At 46.6% G+C, this 22,355-nt stretch overlaps 1 protein-coding gene across 2 annotated transcripts in view; it reads right to left on the bottom strand.

Moving 5' to 3' along the window:
* Positions 1-9,770: 9,770 nt before the first annotated feature.
* Positions 9,771-22,355, bottom strand: part of cep131 (centrosomal protein 131) — a 74,521-nt gene continuing 61,936 nt past the window's right edge. For both annotated transcript variants that reach the window (XM_083788256.1, XM_083788257.1), the window contains 6 exons: positions 21,071-21,145; positions 18,456-18,598; positions 15,820-15,997; positions 14,538-14,734; positions 13,468-13,528; positions 9,771-12,490 (listed from right to left, as the gene is read on the bottom strand). In XM_083788256.1, coding sequence (XP_083644382.1) covers positions 12,419-12,490; positions 13,468-13,528; positions 14,538-14,734; positions 15,820-15,997; positions 18,456-18,598; positions 21,071-21,145 — 726 coding nt within the window. In that variant the 3' untranslated portion in view covers positions 9,771-12,418. The remainder of the gene's footprint in view (positions 12,491-13,467; positions 13,529-14,537; positions 14,735-15,819; positions 15,998-18,455; positions 18,599-21,070; positions 21,146-22,355) is intronic.

Genomic DNA, 22,355 nt, shown 5'->3' on the forward strand with positions numbered 1-22,355 from the left:
CCCTCTCTTGGAACATTTCAGTGGTTTTCAACCTTTTCAAATCAAGGTCCATTATTTATTCGGCATTTGAGCCACGGACCAACATTTGATGAGATTTAGCCTCTAAGACCCAAAACAAAAGAATATTTTGTGGTCGTTGGATAAGATTTTGTCCACAATTCCATGCTGTAATGATGTTACCTTTAGGATAGATAACAGGCAAACGTTCAATCAAAAATAACAATTATTCTCTAATTGTGTAGACTTCTTGTAAATGAAGTGATGCAGATGTTTAACAATAATTTTACTATTGAGAGCGGGTCCATTTGGTTTCACTTTACACTGTCGAGAGTTAAAGATCTATAAGGGTCCACCTGGTTACCAACTCTCCATCATTTAGCTGGGGACCACCTGGAACCCCCTCGAGAACCACTGCTTTACTGCATTTTGACCTATGGCTAAAACCGACAGCCGGAGGCAGGGAAGTGATGGCTGGCTGTTACAGTACTGGTAAACTAGAACAGAAAAGTTCCCTTTCCCCTTCCAGGAAATGTTTTCTTATGCAACCCCCCGCCCCCCTGCCTTGTGGTTCAAATGAACATTTCTGAGCCTCCACAAATCTCACCAGGATCTAAAGATATTAGCATACATAGTGAAGACCTCCCTTCAACACTTCTCACCCCTTTGTAACGGCTGTGTAACAACAAACAAGTCCTGGGGCAACTTCACTGTTGATGAATTCAATGACTTCAGAATGTTAACGCATCCGTTACAAAGAAGTAAAAATAAGGAACACATGACAGTCATGACTGACAGCAATTGTCAACAATGCACTTCATGTAGTTTGAAGATAGGAATGGAAAGAATGTGTAGTGATGATGAAGAGCTGATAAGTCCAGCTCCCTCCACATCTCTTGATAAGTGGCACACAGGGAAACTACTGGGAAGGAATGCTTTCTCCCCCAACAAAAGGTTTTTTATAGACAAAAGAGCATTTCATATCCTTGGCAGGAATGTTCACCTTATAGAAATCAAATACTTTTGCCTGTAAGATCATTCTTGTGTGGGGGAAATGTCCTATTACAAAGTAAAATGCATTTACCAAGTTCAATTAACTAAACTGTTGGATATAATATCCCCCCCTGCTGTGGTCACACACTGTTACTCTCTTGTCTGTCTCTCTCCCTCTGGTGCGTGTCTTGTCTTACAAAGTTTGAATATGCAAACCAAAACATTTAATGTTTTATGCAAACATTTATGCAAAAAATGTCCCCTCACTCACCGGTCTTCTCAGCTCTCCTGTAGCGGCTGTGTGTGTCCTCTCTCTCTCTACTGTACACACACAGTTACAATACCTCCAAGTAAAGTCAAGTCAGGAGCAGCTCTGTCTGTCTTGTCTTCTTGCTGGAAGAGAGAGCGGAGGAGTGTGCTCTCTCTGAGTCCCGGCACAGTAGGGGCGGTACCATTGTGAAATGAGCAACAGCTGCTGGCAATTGGTCAACTCCCTCAAACCAGTGTGAGGGGTGGGTGGGGGGGTGACAGAGAGAGAGAGAGAGAGAGAGAGAGAGAGAGAGAGAGAGAGAGAGAGAGTCCCCCTTGAGTCTCCAACCAAGGTTGCAATAAAGTTAAGAAAGATGAGAAGGGAATACGGCTCTAAGGGGAATCCTCGCTATGTCAACAATGTGTAGAGATCATGAAACATAATGACAGACTTTGTCTGTCATTATGTGTGCCTCCCACAGACAGACAGACAGACAGACAGACAGACAGTGTGCCCCACACAGACAGACAGAGACAGTGTATCCCCCACAGACAGACAGACAGACAGACAGACAGACAGACAGACAGACAGACAGTGTATCCCCTAGACAGACATTGTATCCCCCACAGACAGACAGACAGTGTATCCCCCACAGACAGACAGACAGTGTATCCCCCACAGACAGACAGACAGTGTATCCCCCACAGACAGACAGACAGTGTATCCCCTAGACCATATATGTCAAACTCAAGGCCCGGGGGCCAAATCAGGCCCGCGAATGAATTATCTTTGGCCCGCGGGATGATATTTAATTAGTATTAGAACTGGCCCTCTGGTATATTGCAAGGAACTGTCAGGCCTGGGCCCGGGGACAAGAAGGAACTGTCAGGCCCGAGGCCCGGGGACAAGAAGGAACTGTCAGGCCCGAGGCCCGGGGACAAGAAGGAACTGTCAGGCCCGAGGCCCGGGGACAAGAAGGAACTGTCAGGCCTGGGCCCGGGGACAAGAAGGAACTGTCAGGCCCGAGGCCCGGGGACAAGAAGGAACTGTCAGGCCTGGGCCCGGGGACAAGAAGGAACTGTCAGGCCCGGGGACAAGAAGGAACTGTCGCCCAGGCCGTAGCGTAACGGTCTGGGCACCGGACTGGTAATCCAGTCGCAGTGTGCCGCGGGTTCGACTCCCGGACCCGACACGGCCTTTACTGCATGTCATCCCCCCATCTCTCTCCCGTCTCCCGTTTCCTGTCAGCCTACTGTCTGTCCCTTCAAAAATCAATAAAAGGCGTAAGCCGCAAAAAATATCTTAAAAAAAAAAAAAGAAGGAACTGTCAGGCCCGGGCCCGGGGACAAGAAGGAACATGCAGGACAAACGAACGTCCCAATTAAGGAACAGAAAAGAAACACACACAAAATAAAAACATGCTGAGCTCGAACCAAAGACGTTATGTCAGTGTTGTTGTTTGTATCAGCTACTCTACACAGCAAAATCCTCAGTGTCAATTTCCCTTCAGGGATTAATAAAATATGCTGTATCTCATCTCATCTCAACCAAGGCCGGTTCTAAGGGGGCAAGGGTGGGCATAGCCCACCCAAACGTGCGTCCTGCCCACCCAATCAAAGATTATGGAGTGTGTGTGTGTGTGTCGTGTGTGTGTGACACCGTTTGACGTAAGACAGTCAATAAAAATTAACTTTAATTTGTTTTGGCCTCGCATTAACTTTATGCACCGGTAATCATTGCCATAGTGTGTTTATTTCAGTAGCAGGGGCCTCCCAGTTTCTCCACCTCCACCAGGGCTGGTTCTGGAGGGGACAGGGGTGTGCAGACCCCACCCAAATGTGCGGTGCCCACCCAATCAAAAGTTATGGAGAATATTTATTTGTAGCCAATATAAAACATACCACAAAATATCAGTACCATTTATCAGTTCTGATTGGGTGGGCAGCATTTTTAGAGAAATTGAACCCATCTGAACACCGTTTACCATAAGTGCTGTTAACCGACAGGAAGTGGCGTGCACATAAGACACTGGGTGGTGCTAGAGCACCTGCCCTTTTGCCCCCTGGACAGCAATGCGCCCTTTTGAATGTTCGTTTTTTGATCATTTGATTTTTGTTTTGTACAGTGTACAGTATGTGGCCCATGGTGACATTGATCAATTCTGGATTAAAAGCTTCCAATATATTATTTATGCCCCAAAATCTATTAATCTCACACAAGGCAACCGGTGGTTCCACGCGCTCCACAAGGTGCCCTTTTTTTTCTTCACTTGAGCACCTGCCCCTCCAAATGTCTGCATGTGCACGCCACTGCCAACAGGGTCAATATTGGTCAAAGAAGGAGAAGATAGATAGATAATCTAAACTTGGTTTTATAGATTTCTCAGAGCTTTTATCAGTTATTATGGCCCAGCATGACAGGGTGCAGATCCTGGGTGATTTCAACATTCACAGTACCTGTTGTCCGTCCTCCTCTGTTTTAGCTAGAGACTTTATTAATCTTTATGAGTCTTTTAACCTTCTGCAATCAGTTAAAGGTCCTATCCACATAAAGGGACATACTTTATGGAGAGTGTGTGTGTGTGTGTGTGTGTGTGTGTGTGTGTGTGTGTGTGTGTGTGTAAAATAAAATAAAAATTAACTTTAATTGTTTTGGCCTCGCATTAACTTTATGCACCGGTAATCATTGCCATAGTGTGTTTGAATGAATGAATTAATTAATTTTATTTGTATAGCACCTTTCCAAACGTATAGTTACAAAGTGCTTTACAGACAGGTTATAAAAACACTAAAACAGTAATCATAAAAACAACAAAACATCAGATATAATAAAGCATGAAGAAAATAACAGGTCAATAAAACAATAAAAAGCAATATTAGGAAAAACACTTAGCATACAGATGTGTTTTTAAAAGCGTTTTAAAAGAAGGCACTGATTCTGCTAATCTAAGCCAAAGGCAGGGAGTTCCAGAGCAAAGGTGCCCGAGCCGCAAAGGCCCGGCCACCCCGAGTGACCAGACGCGTTGCAGGAGGAACTAGAAGGGCCCTCCCCGATGACCTAAGGGAGCGCACAGGGTTATGGGGTTTCAGCAAATCTCTTAAATAAATGGGAGCTAGGCCATGTAGAGCTTTAAAAGTAATTAATAAAATCTTAAAATCAATTCTGTAGCTTACAGGGAGCCAGTGAAGACTAAAGGCTAAAATCGGTGTGATATGTTCACGTTTTCTCGTGTTAGTGAGAAGGCGAGCCGCAGAGTTCTGCACCATCTGGAGGCGAGATATATATTTTTTGCTCATACCAGAGTACAGTGAGTTACAGTAATCCAGACGTGAAGATATGAATGAATGTATGACAGTTTCCAGGTCTGCAAATGACAAAAAAGGTTTAATTTTAGCGATATTTCTGATTTGATGGTAACATGACTGGACTACTTTGGTGATTTGGGTGTTGAAGGAAATATCCGGATCGAAGAAAACACCTAGGTTGCGGGCTGAGTGTGTGATGTTTGCGGATAGGGTGCCAAGTTCAGAATGAAATGATTGGGTTGAGTTTGGGGGGCCAAATATGATAATTTCTGATTTGGATTCATTTAATTGCAGAAAGTTATGAGACATCCAACTCTTTATGTCAGAGAGACACGCAAGAAGGCGTGGTACGTTTCCTGCAACACCAGGTTTAAGGGGGATATACAGCTGCGTATCGTCCGCATAACTATGGAAATGAATTCCATGGTTCCTAATAATGTTTCCAATTGGCAGCATGTAAATTGTAAAAAGTAGTGGACCAAGGATAGAACCTTGTGGAACGCCACATTTAAAAGGAGCTCGTGATGAGGAGGCCTCCCCAATCACGATTGAGAAGCTTCTGTTTGTTAAGTATGATCGGAACCACTCTAAAGTTTATTTCAGTAGCAGGGGCCTCCCAGTTTCTCCACCTCCACCAGGGCTGGTTCTGGAGGGGACAGGGGTGTGCAGACCCCACCCAAATGTGCGGTGCCCACCCAATCAAAAGTTATGGAGAATATTTATTTGTAGCCAATATAAAACATACCACAAAATATCAGTACCATTTATCAGTTCTGATTGGGTGGGCAGCATTTTTAGAGAAATTGAACCCATCTGAACACTGTTTACCATAAGTGCTGTTAACCGACAGGAAGTGGCGTGCACATAAGACACTGGGTGGTGCTAGAGCACATGCCCTTTTGCAATGTGCCCTTTTGAATGTTCGTTTTTTGATCATTTGATTTTTGTTTTGTACAGCGTACAGTATGTGGCCCATGGTGACATTGATCAATTCTGGATTAAAAGCTTCCAATATATTATTTATGCCCCAAAATCTATTAATCTCACACACTATTAAGGCAACCGGTGGTTCCACGCGCTCCACAAGGTGCCCTTTTTTTCCTTCACTTGAGCACCTGCCCCTCCAAATGTCTGCATGTGCACGCCACTGCCAACAGGGTCAATATTGGTCAAAGAAGGAGAAGATAGATAGATAATCTAAACTTGGTTTTATAGATCAATTCTCAGAGCTTTTATTATTTTATTATTTTTATTTTATTATTATGGCCCAGCATGACAGGGTGCAGATCCTGGGTTATTTCAACATTCACAGTACCTGTTGTCCGTCCTCCTCTGTTTTAGCTAGAGACTTTATTAATCTTTATGAGTCTTTTAACCTTGTGCAATCAGTTAAAGGTCCTATCCACATAAAGGGACATACTTTAGATCTCGTGCTCTCTGCTGGTGTCCTTAAACAACATAGAGCTAGAAACTTTTCCACCCTCTGACCATAAAGCTGTGCTTTTTAATACATTGATCCCTCTCCCAGATCCTAGACCTCGTACCTCTATCCGCTCCTGTGTATTCAACTCCAGTTCCGGTCAGCGTTTCTCCCAGGGTTTTCCAGCCCCCCAACCCCATGCTAACACTTCCTCCCTCCCCCCTCACTCTGTGGATGACCTAGTTGACGACTTTAATAAAACATGCACGAATATCCTAGACTCCATCGCACCATACAAAGTTAAATTCCCCAAAACAACTGGCCTACACTGGCTCAACGACCACACCAGGGCAATCAAAAAGCAATGCAGGAGAGCAGAACGGAGGTGGAAAAAAGACAAGCTAACTTCTTCCTTAACCTACCTAAAAGATCTCATGTCCAGCTAGGAATCAGCCGTGAAAGTTGCCAGTTATGTAAAGCACTTTGTGACTATGTCTTGAAATGTGCTATATAAATAAATTCATCATCATTATCATTATCATTAATCTGAGATGATAGCAGTTTTCTATGCATTTCGGGGGATTATTACGCTATGCGGTGCGTGCGGGATGCACCCCCATATATTCGTCCTGCCCACCCTAGTGGTCCAGGATCTCAACTCAGAAAGAACAGTGGGCTCAGGTCGTCTTTCTAATCTAATCTAGTTCTGAGGGCTTTGCTGTGTGTATCTATAGAGGCTTCACACACAGCTCCTCTACTGTACCTCACACATGTACAGTAAGACACTATTCACAGCTCCTCTACCTCACACATGTACAGTAAGCTCCTCTACCTCACACATGTACAGTAAGTTCCTCTACCTCACACATGTACAGTAAGCTCCTCTACCTCACACATGTACAGTAAGACACTATTCACAGCTCCTCTACCTCACACATGTACAGTAAGCTCCTCTACTGTACCTCACACATGTACAGTAAGACACTATTCACAGCTCCTCTACCTCACACATGTACAGTAAGCTCCTCTACCTCACACATGTACAGTAAGCTCCTCTACCTCACACATGTACAGTAAGCTCCTCTACCTCACACATGTACAGTAAGCTCCTCTACCTCACACATGTACAGTAAGCTCCTCTACCTCACACATGTACAGTAAGCTCCTCTACCTCACACATGTACAGTAAGTTCCTCTACCTCACACATGTACAGTAAGCTCCTCTACCTCACACATGTACAGTAAGTTCCTCTACCTCACACATGTACAGTAAGTTCCTCTACCTCACACATGTACAGTAAGTTCCTCTACCTCACACATGTACAGTAAGACACACATGTACGGTTCCTCTACCTCACACATGTACAGTAAGACACACATGTACAGTAAGTTCCTCTACCTCACACATGTACAGTAAGCGGGTGTTAGAGGTGTTCCTCTACCTCACACATGTACAGTAAGACACACATGTACAGTAAGCTCCTCTACCTCACACATGTACAGTAAGACACACATGTACAGTAAGCTCCTCTACCTCACACATGTACAGTAAGACACACATGTACAGTAAGCTCCTCTACCTCACACATGTACAGTAAGACACACATGTACAGTAAGCTCCTCTACCTCACACATGTACAGTAAGACACACATGTACAGTAAGCTCCTCTACCTCACACATGTACAGTAAGCTCCTCTACCTCACACATGTACAGTAAGCGGGTTTTAGAGGTGTTTTTTGGGGACCGTTCCCGATCACCAATTGTTTTGGTGATCAACGATACTATATATCTGATTGACATTTATACCACTTAAATGGTATAAAAGATCGGTTTCTCCAGATGGGGTAAATTACTGTTTACCGATCAAGTCATTTGGAGTGAAATCACAGATCGGTGGCCGATGGATCGGAGGACCTCTAGCAGTTGTCAAAACCTTCTCTCTTGCCCAGGCCGTAGCGTAACGGTCTGGGCACCGGACTGGTGATCCAGTCGCGGTGTGCCGCGGGTTCGACTCCCGGACCCGACACGGCCTTTACCTCATGTCATCCCCCCATCTCTCTCCCGTTTCCTGTCAGCCTACTGTCTGTCCCTTAGAAAATCAATAAAGGCGTAAGCCGCAAAAAAATATCTTAAAAAAAAAAAAAAAAACCTTCTCTCTTTTCCTCTCCAACAAATGAAACCTACAGAATGGAGATACATTTCTTATATTCACCACCGGTTGCTTTAGTAATCCGCTATTAGTCTAAGAGGTCTGCTTGTAGAGGGCCAGGGGGGGGGGAAAGTGTACATTTGTGAGGAAAGTGGGTCAGCTGTGAGTGGACGTTATTCCAGATGTATAGGCAATCAAATCCCTTTGGCCTTTTTCCAGCATCCCCCCCACCCCCTTCTTACAAGTGCCACTCGACATAAAAAAGGACTGCAATGCCAAGGCTGTCATGGTAAAAGTACGTTGCTGGCGCCGAGATGTTTTGTTTACAGAAAGTCTAAGTGCAATAACTTCTGGATATTTAGACACGATAATTGTTTAATTGGCAGTGACAACCTCTAATATATCAGTCAATTTAGGTCATCGGAGTTCCAAGCCAACTGCAATTTTGGTGACACATTCTTAGATTCCAGAGGTTATTGACCAGCACCAGATGTGATTGAAAATGCTTTACTCCCACAAGCAGTGAGTTATAGTCTGAGAGGAGGGATGAGCAAAGGGTGGGAAGCTGAAACGAGCCAAAAATTAATAAGTAAGCGAAAACAAAACTCGTCTTCCGAGCAGCCTTTTTCTTTTTATTCTCTTTTTACGTCAATACCCTTTTTCACAGTTTTGAACCATCACCAATTTCACCATGAAGAGTGAAATAATCGGACTAAAACCAAGTAAAATGGCTGGCTGAAGAACTGCTTCAGTTTTTTGGGCACATGAGGGTTTATAATGTCAACAATACAAAAAAACAAATTGAAACAGTGAAGACAAAACAAAAATGCATGACAACTGGAGTGGTTTTCGCATACAGTCTGAAATTCAGCCCAGACAGGGTATGTGGGTAGGTGTCTGTGCGCGTGCGTGTGTGTGCGCGTGCATGCATGTGTGTGACTTGTCTAGCATTTGCACTGTCAGGGTCACCCCGGGCGACAAAGAAAGGAATGGGCCGACGGTGAAGTGGAACACGACCCACACACACACAAAGGGCCAGACTCAGTGGCACAAGTGGGACGGGCGAGAAGAAATGCCAGCCATGTTGCCTTGCCAGTTGCCACCCTGTTGGGCATGGAGGCGAACAGAACAGCCCCGTCCTGTTCTGCAGTGCCAAAAGCAGCAGAGCAATGAGACGCTAGGAGGAATTGTTTCCGACCGTAGTAGGGCCTCCTTCACTCCTCGCATTGCACGGCCACCATGACTCACGTCCCCGCCGACCGTCTCAGATACTATTATGTGAAGAAACCCAGACTAATAATGTGTTCGTCCGCGAGAAAATGAGTCATTCCTCCGTCTCTCACTGAAGACCGCCTAGCAGCTTTATAGGCGGGGGACATTTTTGCGAACGCAGTGAGCCACTTACTATGACAGCAGGGGCTGAGTGTCTGTGTGTGTGTGTGTGTGTCACGCTGTGTGGTGTCACGCTGTTACACCACCGGCCCGCCACCAGAGGGCGCAGCTGTGGCACGCACGCACGCACACACACACACACACACACACACACACACAGGGCGCAGCTGTAGCACACACACACACAACCACACACACACGAGCTGCGTTCGCTTCACGCGTTTGCGCGTCTTACTTGTCATAAGGCTATGTGAGCCGAAAACTTCAGCCATTTCGGCCATTTGAAAATATCTATTTTCAAATTATTTTTTATAGATTTGAAAACTTGAAATAAGACATTCTGCATAAAGAGTACCTTTACTTTTGGTACAATTTGATGGCAATACTTTTGTACTTTACATTTTCAATTCCGGACGTTTACCTGTAACGGAATATTTAAGCAGAACATGCAAGTACTTTTTCCACCACTGGCCAACTCTCAACAGAAAGATCACTGCCATGTCCTGCTGTCTGAGGTCAGAAAAGTCATTATGCAGCAGCATAACCCAGCACTACATAAACCACCAAACTATGGCATTATACTGTGGTACTATAGAATATACTTCATTACATTGTGGCTCGGACATTCCATATCAGCAAAAACCTGACATACATACCGTCTGTACTTGGACCATCCATAAATGGTGTAACTAATTACAACAAACAGCGTAATTACAAAAGTACTAACATTAACTGCATTGGCTCTACCAAAGCATTTTGGCCTCGTTGTCGTTTTGCAACCGTAATGCAAACTCGTGGCATTGGTCTGCTTGATTTGTGAAATGATTACTTCGGAATCATAAACTTGTCCAGAAAAGTCATGGACATATATATAAAAAAACAAACATATAATCACTACTTAGAAAGTAATGCAAGAGCATTTAATGGGTTCATAAATTAAGAACAAAAATCGAAATAAATAAAAATAAAAACATCTTACGGTACAAAGTGGGATGGCCACAAAGCTATGAGCTTCACACAGCCGTGCGGTCTGTCACATTATGTTGCACCAATAGCACTTCCTGGTGTAGTGTTCCCCTAATGCAGTGGAAAACCCCCACCAACCAACTCCCCCCACCAACCCGCCGTGGAATGAACCAACAGTTCTTTTTGTGTCCCAAGTGGCACTTCCAAACATCTTCATATGTTTGCTTTTCACGGGCTAAGAAATTCGAAACATGAAACGATAAAAGAAAGAAAGATACAGTACATGCAAAGCAAAGATCTTGTGGGGTGGTCACTCAAAAGGCACCCGCCTTTGAGTATTATGTATTGAGGAGGGGGTACTATTATACTACTGTACTTTTGTGTGTGAATCCGAGCATGGTCAAGGCATCCCTTTCACCCCATTAAGAGTTCGATGTTTTTTTGTCACCGTGCGCCCCCCTGAATCCGCTGTGGCGAAACCTATCAGGGCTTTTAGCGCAGGCTGTGGGGGTCACATGAAACCGTTCTGTCGGCCTTGTGGACCCTCTCAGCCCCATCGCCACTACCGCCACACACCGTCCCAGTCTCTGCTTTCCTAATCCTATAAACACTTTCTATGCACATTCCTCTTCCTCTTCCTCCGCCTCCCCCACTCCACTTCTCTTCTTCTTCTTTCTGTCCCAACATTCACAAACCTTCAAAACCACTCCGTCTCTGCAATCATGGCTCCTCAGCGTTTTGACCTCAAACACGCTACACAAACTCTCCACTTTCTTTCCTCTCCCTGCTTGCTCCTTGCCTCATTCCTCTCTCTTTCCAGCAACGTTTCTAGAACACATTTTCTTTATAACTTTTAGTCAAAAACCAATATTAGTGGACACAGCTTCTGACCTCCCTGTCAGCGTGGATCTTTTTTAGCTCAAGACTAATACCACATACTCGGATTCGGAGTTATACTGGGCTGCTCGCGGGCCCTTGGGACTGGGATGGGGTGGCTGGGCTGTAACTAGCGAGGCTAGAGCCTGTAATTAGCGCTAACCCGAGGGGGCACGGGAACAAAAGGCATCTGTAACTCACACAAAGGGGGAACCGAGCGCCTGGGCTGCATACGAGCAAAAAGCCGGAGTTATACATTGATGTTTGTTCACGGGTGAAAACAGCCGATCTACAAGCTCACAACGTGTCACAGTCAATGCGAGACACTGGTGTGCGACAACGTATAACTCGGGCTTAACTCTTACAGTTTTGACGACCAACTAGTGATCCGGACTCCAGCGGTGAGGTGGGGGGCTTTGGGAAAGAACCTCTCCCCTCTCATTTTACATTCTGTAAAAACTTTACACCAGCAGCACATACAGGCCTGGGCTGGCTCCGAGAAACATCTGGAAGTGCTCTCTGTGGCAGCCGGCCTCCTCAGTGGAGGAGCATGACGGGGGCTTACCCCTACAGGGGTGGGGTGGGGTGGGGGGGGTGGGCTGCAGTGGCACAGTCAGATAAAATGGAAAAAAATGCAACGTTCCTCCTGTGGTATGAAGAGAATGGTAGACTGCGCCGGGCGATAAGTCTCTTTCCGCTCTCGCTCCAGCGGGGATGTCACTGTCAAACAACAGAGCCCCATCTGTTCCACAAAACGTGCCGTTTCCTGCCTGTACAATGAAGCCCCTTCCTTCCGAAACGTTCCTCTTTTTGTGTGTGTGTGTTCCTAACGAGGTAGGACTAGTCTCCGCAGTTCCAAGTTCCACAAGCTCCAATCTCACTTAGCAGAACACTCTCCACTACCAAAGAAAAACAGGTAGGGGCCCCCAAGTGGCACATCAAATCAGACAGAGCATTGACATGAGGGGAGCGAGACAGAGAGAGAGAGAGGTTTGGAGGTGGGGGGGCGGGAGGGGGGGCAGGCGTTCTGGCAAGCCGAGACCCGCCCCCCCCCACCCTGCCTGTCAGTCATTTCTCCAACAGCTGTTTCCTCTGCTGCTCCAACAGGGCCTCCAGGTGATCCGCCCTCTTCAGCGCAGCCTATTGGAGGAGACAGAGGTGTTTATTCATGCTGTCAATCACCTCTCTGCCAGCCATGTTTACTCAGTGACCGCACTACTTTCTTTTACTACTTTTTTTGAGTGGTGCACACTGCTACAATGACTGGCTTCATGTATCCCCATGTCCGTATGTCCCCATTCGTGTTTGGAGTAGGAACAGCCATGTCCGTATGTCCCTATGTGTGTTTGGAGTAGGAACAGCCATGTCCGTATGTCCCCATGCGTGTTTGGAGTAGGAACAGCCATGTCCGTATGTCGCTATGTGTGTTTGGAGAAGGAACAGTCATGTCCGTATGTCCCTATGTGTGTTTGGAGTAGGAACAGCCATGTCCGTATGTCGCTATGTGTGTTTGGAGTAGGAACAGCCATGTCCGTATGTCCCTATGTGTGTTTGGAGTAGGAACAGCCATGTCCGTATGTCCCTATGTGTGTTTGGAGAAGGAACAGCCATGTCCGTATGTCCCTATGTGTGTTTGGAGAAGGAACAGCCATGTCCGTATGTCCCTATGTGTGTTTGGAGTAGGAACAGCCATGTCCGTATGTCCCTATGTGTGTTTGGAGTAGGAACAGCCATGTCCGTATGTCCCTATGTGTGTTTGGAGTAGGAACAGCCATGTCCGTATGTCCCTATGTGTGTTTGGAGTAGGAACAGCCATGTCCGTATGTCCCTATGTGTGTTTGGAGTAGGAACAGCCATGTCCGTATGTCCCTATGTGTGTTTGGAGAAGGAACAGCTATGTCCGTATGTCCCTATGTGTGTTTGGAGAAGGAACAGCCATGTCCGTATGTCGCTATGTGTGTTTGGAGTAGCGTTTGGAGTAGGAAGGAAGAGCTATATGTCCGTATGTCCACTACAATAACTATAACAATAAAAGTATAGTTGCGCCGCTCACTTCACACAGGTGTGATTTTATTTAGATACAGGCTTTTGCCATGACTGCCCAACCAGACCCTTACCTCGTGCTGCTTCCGAAGGCTACCGACAGTCTCTTCCTTCTTCAAGATGGCCGACTTCACTCTGTCAAATCAGGAGGAAGATGTTGATGATCAGATGCTAATCTCTCCAGACAGATTGTTGGTTCACACACTTTTCACAATGCTTCTGCCTAACAGTCTGTACTTCTGCCTAACAGTCTGTACTTCTGCCTAACAGTCTGTACTGCTGCCTAACAGTCTGTACTTCTGCCTAACAGTCTGTACTTCTGCCTAACAGTCTGTACTTCTGCCTAACAGTCTGTACTTCTGCCTAACAGTCTGTACTGCTGCCTAACAGTCTGTACTTCTGCCTAACAGTCTGTACTGCTGCCTAACAGTCTGTACTTCTGCCTAACAGTCTGTACTTCTGCCTAACAGTCTGTACTTCTGCCTAACAGTCTGTACTGCTGCCTAACAGTCTGTACTTCGTAGCACAGCAGCACTAAAAAAACATGAAGAAAATAAATAAAGTGGATGTTGCACCTCCCTCCAGTTTCGTTCTGTGTTTGCAGTCACGATAATACCGTAAGACGTAAGTCCTATTGGAAAAGAAATGAGTCAAAATATAGCGAGCTGCTTAGCCCAAATGGAAATTAAAAAAGAAAAATCCACCCTAAAGATATCTTAAAATATCTTCTCTTGAACCGAAGCCGACAGCTTCCTGACCTTTGGGAGGCGCAGTAACCATGCTGGGCAAGACCTGCGCTGTTGATTGTCTAAAAACGGAAGTGCTGGAGTTTGTCGAAAGAGAAAAGGTTGGAAGCACTGGAAACCTTAGCGTCTATACTTGGTCTCCTCCTTTTCTCCCTCTACACCACATCTCTTGTGAGCTTATAGATCCAGCCGATTTACAAGCTCACAACGTAACTCAAACTTGTAGATATGCTGTTTTCAGGCTTGTTTTGCCAAATGTTCACCTATAATCATCACATGCTCAGAATAGGGACAAGGCTGGGATTCATCTGGTTAATTTGCTACATTCACATTAACATACCTATCCATGCAAGCATCCATCCATCCACACATTCGTCTCCTTGGCCAGCGCTGCTTACCGTTGGTGCACCTCCGCCAGCTCCTCCTCCTTCTCCCTGGTCACCCTCTCCACCTCCAGGCGTAGTCTCGCCCTCACCTCCGACACCTCCACCTTCATCCTGCGGTTCTCCTCCTCCGTCACCACCAGCCGCTCGGCAAACTCCTCCCGGATCACCTCGGCCAGCCTGCGCCGCTCGTCCGCTAGCTTGTCCCTGGACTGAGAGACCACAAAGACTATAAAACTCACCACACGCTGAAAATGTGATTTTTGTGCTGACAAAGCGCCGAGAAGCGATGTGCTGTCAACGTGTTCCGTATGTTGATTGCTTTTAGACCTAATAAGAATAATGTTCTTAATTAATTTTGCACGTAGTATTGGTCAGGTCATATTTTCTATTTCAATTCTTTCCCCCCGATATTGTAACCCATTTCACCCGGTGCAAATTTCCTAAGCTGTAATCGTGGGCACTATTCTCCCTCTGCCAACCTGGGGAGTGCCCCGAACTGAGCTCATGCTTCCTTCAATACATGAGGAGTGTGCAGACACCTGACAGGGGGGAGTTTCCCCGGTTGGACGTAGCGAGTGGAAGTAACACCTATTCCTTCCCCCTCCATCAGGTGCCCCAGCTGGAGGCAGTATAGAGACCAGGATAACTGCATATTGTTATTGTGAGGGTACCTACCCTAGGTGACCCGGGAAGAACATGCAAACTCCACACAGAAAGGCTATTTCGCCAACCCCACCCAGGGTATGGGCACTGATGACGCGGAGGAGAGAACACGCCCCCAGCGCTCACAGCATCCCCGGCGGGAATCGAACCCAGGACCTTCTAGCTGTGAGGTGACAGCAATACCGACTGCGCCACCGGGCCCCCTATTGGCCAGGTTATTGTGTGGGTGAAATAAGCTCCCCCTCTCACGGCAGAGAGAGGGGGATCGCTTCCTCTCTCTAAAGCAACCTAATGCTGCGTTCACACGGTCAGATGCAAAGAACCATTCATTGTCAATGGAAGCCAGCGACATGGAGATGCAAAGATGCATCCGACGTGCGTAGCTGCTGCAAAAGCTACAAATTGAAGCTGAGCTGGGTTCAACTTCCTGATGCAAAGCTACAATTGTAGCTGCAATGACACGCGTCACTGCGGACGCACGCTTGATGGCGTCAACGAGCGTGTGAGCAACAGATTTTACAAAGCGACAAATGATGGTGTGATCTTCGCATCTGCCCGTGTGAACGCAGCATAATGCATGCAACCAGTCTGAGGGGAATTCCTGAATGAAACAGAAAAAGTTGTACTGTACCTGCGTGACGTCGTCCACCTCCTGCTCCCTCTGTCGGAGGAGGGCCTGGACTCGGACCAGCTCTCCTTCCGTGTCCATCTGCCTCTTCCTCAGCTCCTGCTGTTTGTCCACGGCGGAGCGCTCCGAGCGCTCCAGCTCCGCCAGCTCTGCCTCGTACTTCTCCCTGACGCGCTTCACCCTGCATGGGAGGGGAACAATGACGGGACACACTGTCAGTACACTCTGTGTTCATTTAACTCTGAGAGCGTACACATGTTGTAAACGTGTGTGTGTACACTTTCAAGAGGTATGGTAATGGTGCATTTATATAGTTCAAGTTCAAGCTTTATTTGTCTCCCGAGGAAGAAACTTGTCTTAAACAAAGGACCCGCATGCGACCGCCTCCGGTCAAGCATGGCCCTTATGCACATGTCGCCGCAGAGCAGCGCCAAATGTAGTGCCTTTATCCAAGGTTCTTTACATTCAAACAGACATTCATACACCGATGGCGGAGCCGCGGAGGAATGTAAATTATGGGGGAAATAAGGATAGGAATATGTATTACCGGTATGTAAGGTGGATGATTTGTTATAGTTTGGCATAATGCACTCTGTCACCTGTCTCCTCTGTGTTCAAGGTTCAAGTTTATTTAGTGTCCCCGAAGGGCAAATTGGGTGTGTCGGACAGCTCGCAATTCATCATTTTGAGTCACGTGGTTTTGACGAGACAACGTTGTTCGATGGCTGTTCTGCCCCCCCCCCCCCCCCTCCCCATTGAACAAGGTTGTCTCGTCAAAACCATGTGACTCCCATTGAAAAAGGAATTGCGAGCTGTCCGACACACAGAGGAGACACGTGACAAGCAGTCACACTCTAAAACCCACCGGTTTTCTGCTGCCCTCTCACACGCTCTTAACCCATTCTGACCGGGCACCCATTTTGGCAGCAAGGGCAGAATCCATTTCTTCCGACCGACGGTCGGTCGCGACGCACCCGTCGCTCCGTCGCGACGCACCGTCGAACGGTCCTATTTCGGTCCGTCGGTCCGTCGTTCGGTCGGTCGGTCGGTCCGTGGCTCCGTCGCTCCGTCGGTCCGTCGCTCCGTGGCTCCGTCGCTCCGTCGGTCGGTCCGTTTTTGCGTCGCGACGGACCGCCGGTCGCAGGTTTAGGGTGGATGGATTCTGCCCTTGCTGCCCAAATGGTAACTCTGTCATTTCTCTACCGTTTTGGTGTATGTGTATGTGTATGCGTGTATGTGTGTATGCGTGTATGTGCGCTTGTGCACGTGGAAGCCGGAAATAAAAGCACTTCCGGTCCCTCCCCTTGCGAGACTGCAGCTGGGTGCTATTGTCTTTATAAGTCCAATGAAACACTTCTTTGTAACGTATGGCCGCTGTAGTCTAGCGGTTTAATCACTCGCCTCTCAATGTTTTGGTGCTGACGACGCTGGTTCGAATCGCGCGAAAGACAAAAGTTTTTATATTAAAAAAAAATAGCCGTATGGAATGAATACATTATTTACAATACATTAGGCAGGCAGACAGGCAGGCAGTCTGTCTGTCTGTCTGTGTGTCTGTCTAAAATATAATAATTTTGGTCTGCCGCGAGCGGGAATTGAACCAGCGTCCTCAGCAAAAAAGAATAGAGAGGCGAGGGATTAGACCACTATGCTACAGCGGCCCGTTACAAAGAGGTGTTCCATTGGACTTTTAAAGTTAAGTCCAACGAGAGCAGAAAAAAAAATATATGAAGGACAGACCAAATCACCGACCGGCCGACCTAAAACATTTACACAAACATTTACACGAACGCACATGTTACACACAAGCTGCTGTCTGTGCAGCGCAGCAGCGAGACAACGCGGCGGCGCAAAAAATATAATAATAATAATATACCAGCAACACGGCACGAACGCACATGTTACACACAAGCTGCTGTCTGTGCGGCGCAGCGCAGCAGCGAGACAATTACAGTTAGTGTCCACAGGTGACATTACCATTTGGGGGTCCGTTGGGGTCCCCAGGGGTCCCCGAACCTCGAGACCCCCATAGAAACCTCCAGGGGGGCCACACGATTCCAAAGAGCCCACCCCCGTCCAAAACGGTAGAGAAATGACAGAGTTACCATTTGGGCAGCAAGGGCAGAATCCATCCACCCTAAACCTGCGACCGGCGGTCCGTCGCGACGCAAAAACGGACCGACCGACGGAGCGACGGAGCCACGGAGCGACGGAGCGACGGAGCCACGGAGCGACGGAGCCACGGACCGACCGACCGAACGAACGACGGACCGACGGACCGAAATAGGACCGTTCGACGGTGCGTCGCGACGGAGCGACGGGTGCGTCGCGACCGACTGTCGGTCGGAAGAAATGGATTCTGCCCTCCCTCCATTTTGGTGTTGGCATCATGTTATGCTTTAGCTATTGAAAAATAGCAGATCTACAAGCTCATATCGCGCCACCGAGTGGCGCGATACGAGCTTGTAGGTCTGCTATTTTTGAAAAATCGAAGACACTTTTTGAATCTGATCTCAGGTCAGAATGGGTTAATAATGAAACTGTCAGGATGTAATAGACATTTTTAGAATCTGATCTCAGGTCAGAATGGGTTAAACCCACCGGTTTTCTGCTGCCCTCTCACACACTCTTGAACCCACCGGTTTTCTGCTGCCCTCTCACACTCCTCTCTGGCCGTGCTGGTCTCCTCCTCCAGCCTCTGGATGGCCAGTTCAATCTCCCCATCTCGTCCTTGACGCACTTCCTCTTTGAGCTCTCGCTCTCGGCTCAGCAGCCACGCTTCCTGTGAACGCGGAAAAACAGAAACACATGTGATTCCCGCCTGCCTGATAGGTGAAAGTGCCAAACGCAACGTTCAGAAAGAAAAAACCCACGCAGAGACGCTTTCACATGCGCACAACCTTGTAAGGAGAATAGCTCATCAATTAGCAACGTTCGCCACGACAACACGCTTGCTTTAGCTCGCTCTGTGGTGGCTCTCGTTGCTCAAGTTCGCTTGAGACGGCGAATCTCCGTCGCCGTCTATGGGGAGGATGTGTAATTTGTATTGATTTGGGGGTTTTCTGTACGTAGAATTGTGTATGTACGGAATTGCCAATCTGTGTTATTTCACCGTTTTTGGGTGAGATCGGGTTGAGCAACCACACCCCTGTGCGGACGTGTGGGGCAGAGTACATTCTAGATGTTGCTTTTAAATTCTATCCAGACTACAGAGCTATTCGCCACCCCTTCCTCATTCCAATACCCTTGCCTGCTGTGGGTATTGTTTGCATGACATTTAAGGAGGAGAATGGGAGGTGTGGGGTGCAGACTGAGGCCTGGCAGAGAGTTGGCACAACGCCTGTTGCTAAACACAATGGAATCCATTTGGGGGGGGGAAAAGCCTGTTTCTGCTCTTTATGAGGCACTTTGCAAGCATTACTCTTCAATTTGCAACAGAGTGGCACGAGGGCAAGTTACAACCCTGGGTTTCACAGCTTACTGAGGGGTGGCTAGCAAAGGGTCTTATAGGGTTGAACATTCACATTTACAGTGTGTTTAGTTTAGTGGTTTGCATGGAGAACAGCAGTGAGAGCTGGTAGTGTTCACAAAAAGGGGCTGAAATGCAGTAGTACAGCCATGCACACTCAATACAAACACATTTTATGCGTATGCATATGACCACACCAACAGACACACACATGCACAAATGTGCAAACAAATATATTTTTAAATAAAATTCTGATAGTCGTATAGGATACAAAATGTATTAAATTACAAAAATGATGTACTTCATTTATAATGAAAAGAACAGTTGGCTTCTAAACCAGCCCAACGGGCATTTGAATGAGGAAGAACAACTACAATCTGTGCGTTGCGTATGTGTTTCATGTACTGTATATACTGTATGCTGACAGCTGTTTAAATGTTTTTTTTGGTACTTTGTACAAAAGCAGGATTCCATTATTTGTCTACACTCAAAGGATTTCCGTTTGCTTTCTTTCATTATTTGACTTGATTTGATTTATTTGAAAAGCACAAAGGTCCAATTATTATTAAATATTTACTACCTTTTTCTTGGAGCAAGGTGTAGCTTTAGGCCACTATAAGCTAGTTAATCTTAAAGATATGTCAAATACTATGCTCAAATATTATAATTGAAGTTACCAAAAGCCTTCTTAACCCATTGAAAAATGGGAAAGTAATGGTATAACTGGATAACAGGATGAGGAAGACATTTTTAGAATCTGATCTTAGGTCAAAATGGGTTAATCATTCTCATTCAGTGATCCACTGCAGATATCTATTCATCATTTGGTTTGGTTCTTTCTTGACTCTCCCTCTCCCATGTTTCATTCTAACTGCTGTTATGACAGCTGAGAATTCCTCTGGGGATCAATAAAGCCATTCTTAGTGTAGTACCGTAGATGCTTAGTCATCTGACAGCGTGAGGGAAGAGGGAGATTCTGCACATGGCAGAACGCACTGTGCACACAGTGCGGGTTGTAATTGTACTCGGTAGAATGTTTTCATGGCAGGTACTGTACAATATTGACATGAATAGTGTAATGTTACCTTCCTACTTCCTAAAAAAGGACACAACGTGAGTGCTGGTATTTATTCTCACAGTGTATACCTTCCTACACTGATAACCGGGCAGTGATACTAATTATCTGTGCCAGGCCGGAAGGCCTGCAAGGGAAGCCGAAGATGTTGTGTTACATTCTGGTCAAACTGGTCAAAGTCAGGGTGCTGCTATTGTTGCATGACGGCTTACTACAATTTAGGCATTTAGCAGACGCTCAACCCATTTTGGGCAAAAAGCCCAAAAACATATCTAAATTTAAATTACAATCACACATGTGAAGTGAGGGGTGCTCTTATCGTCAATTCATCATACTGTAGTGTACATCATCACATTCCGTGCTCACTGCTCAGCCAATCAAATCATCACATTCTGTGGTACACACAGACACACAAAGCTGGGCATAGGGAGGCCCTCAAAAACTACACACGGTAATACATTCAGCACAAACATATCATCCTTGGAGCAAAGTGAAGCAAATAGTCGCCCCTGCACACCTCTTGCACAGTGGAGCCGATTGGCTCAGGTTTATTACGTATAATTGTTGAATATAAACCTTCTTCTGTACAATATAATAAAGGTCTAAGAAATTGCACATTACCACAAATGATGGTTGGTTCCTAAATGTACAAATGACTGGCCAAGCGCAGGCACACTCATTGACATGGCACACACATCACATGCACAAACCTCTTTCTTCATGTAGTTTTCCTCCCAGGTTTGCTTTTCAATCTCTAGCCGTTCTCGTAGGGCTTTCATCTCCACCTATGGTCACACATAAGATATACTCTATTAGTCTAAAAGGGTTCAACTACCCACTAAAGCAAGCATCTGGACAGTGCTGTGCCGAGACAATAGCCTGTTTACAAGCTCACCATGCGTGGCAGTGTGACACTACAAGGGAGCTCTCTTGCTCCTCTCATGTGTTTGTGTTGTTTTACCTGGTGCCTCCTCTCCTGCTCCTCTGTGTGTGTGTGTGTTAGTTATTTACCTGGTGTCTCCTCTCCTGCTCCTCTGTGTGTGTGTTAGTTATTTACCTGGTGCCTCCTCTCCTGCTCCTCTGTGTGTGTGTTAGTTATTTACCTGGTGTCTCCTCTCCTGCTCCTCTGTGTGTGTGTTAGTTATTGACCTGGTGCCTCCTCTCCTGCTCCTCTGTGTGTGTGTTAGTTATTTACCTGGTGTCTCCTCTCCTGCTCCTCTGTGTGTGTGTTAGTTATTTACCTGGTGCCTCCTCTCCTGCTCCTCTGTGTGTGTGTGTGTTAGTTATTTACCTGGTGTCTCCTCTCCTGCTCCTCTGTCCCTGTGAGCACATCTAGCCGTCAGCAGGCGTGAACTTGAAGCGCAAGTTTTCTTCTTCGTGGGTTTTTTAGACAGCTGGTGGATGGAAAATAAGCTCCACCTCAGCGTCCGACGGACGCTACGGACAGTCTCAAATGGACGCGACGGACAGACTCAAATGGAAGCCGCGCACAAGCGTGAAAATGAAGCGCGTCACCCGGCAGTGATAGGCACTAGCCAATGGAACAGATGCAGCCTGCAGCCCGTCCACTGGGAGGAGTTATACTTGTAGTTGTCTTCTTTCACGCTGTCAAACGCCCCCTGGGAGGGAATTGTGAAGCCATGTCAAGGGATACAGGAAGACATCTGGGCAGTGGGCAGCTCGAACTGCTCGAAGTAACATTATGTCCAAATTATTAACAAAACATTGAAAAATCGTCTGAAGAAATAAAGTAAAGCATTGGTTCTCATGTTTGCTTCAGATCACCCCTGTAATCTTTTCATCCATGGCACCCCTGGCTGAATTACATTGTCCTTTACTACTGTAACCCTGATCCATGACATTGAAAATAACTTTTTTTTTATACTTTATAAAATAGCCCGTTCTCTTCATCATGTGCTGCCCTTCTCATCACCATTATCCATCTCCGTGGTGGTCTAGTGGTTAGGGTGCGGCGCTCTCACCGCCGCGGCCCGG

The sequence above is a fragment of the Protomyctophum parallelum genome (genome assembly GCF_964188405.1).
Source record: "Protomyctophum parallelum genome assembly, chromosome: 17".
Lineage (NCBI taxonomy): Eukaryota > Metazoa > Chordata > Actinopteri > Myctophiformes > Myctophidae > Protomyctophum > Protomyctophum parallelum.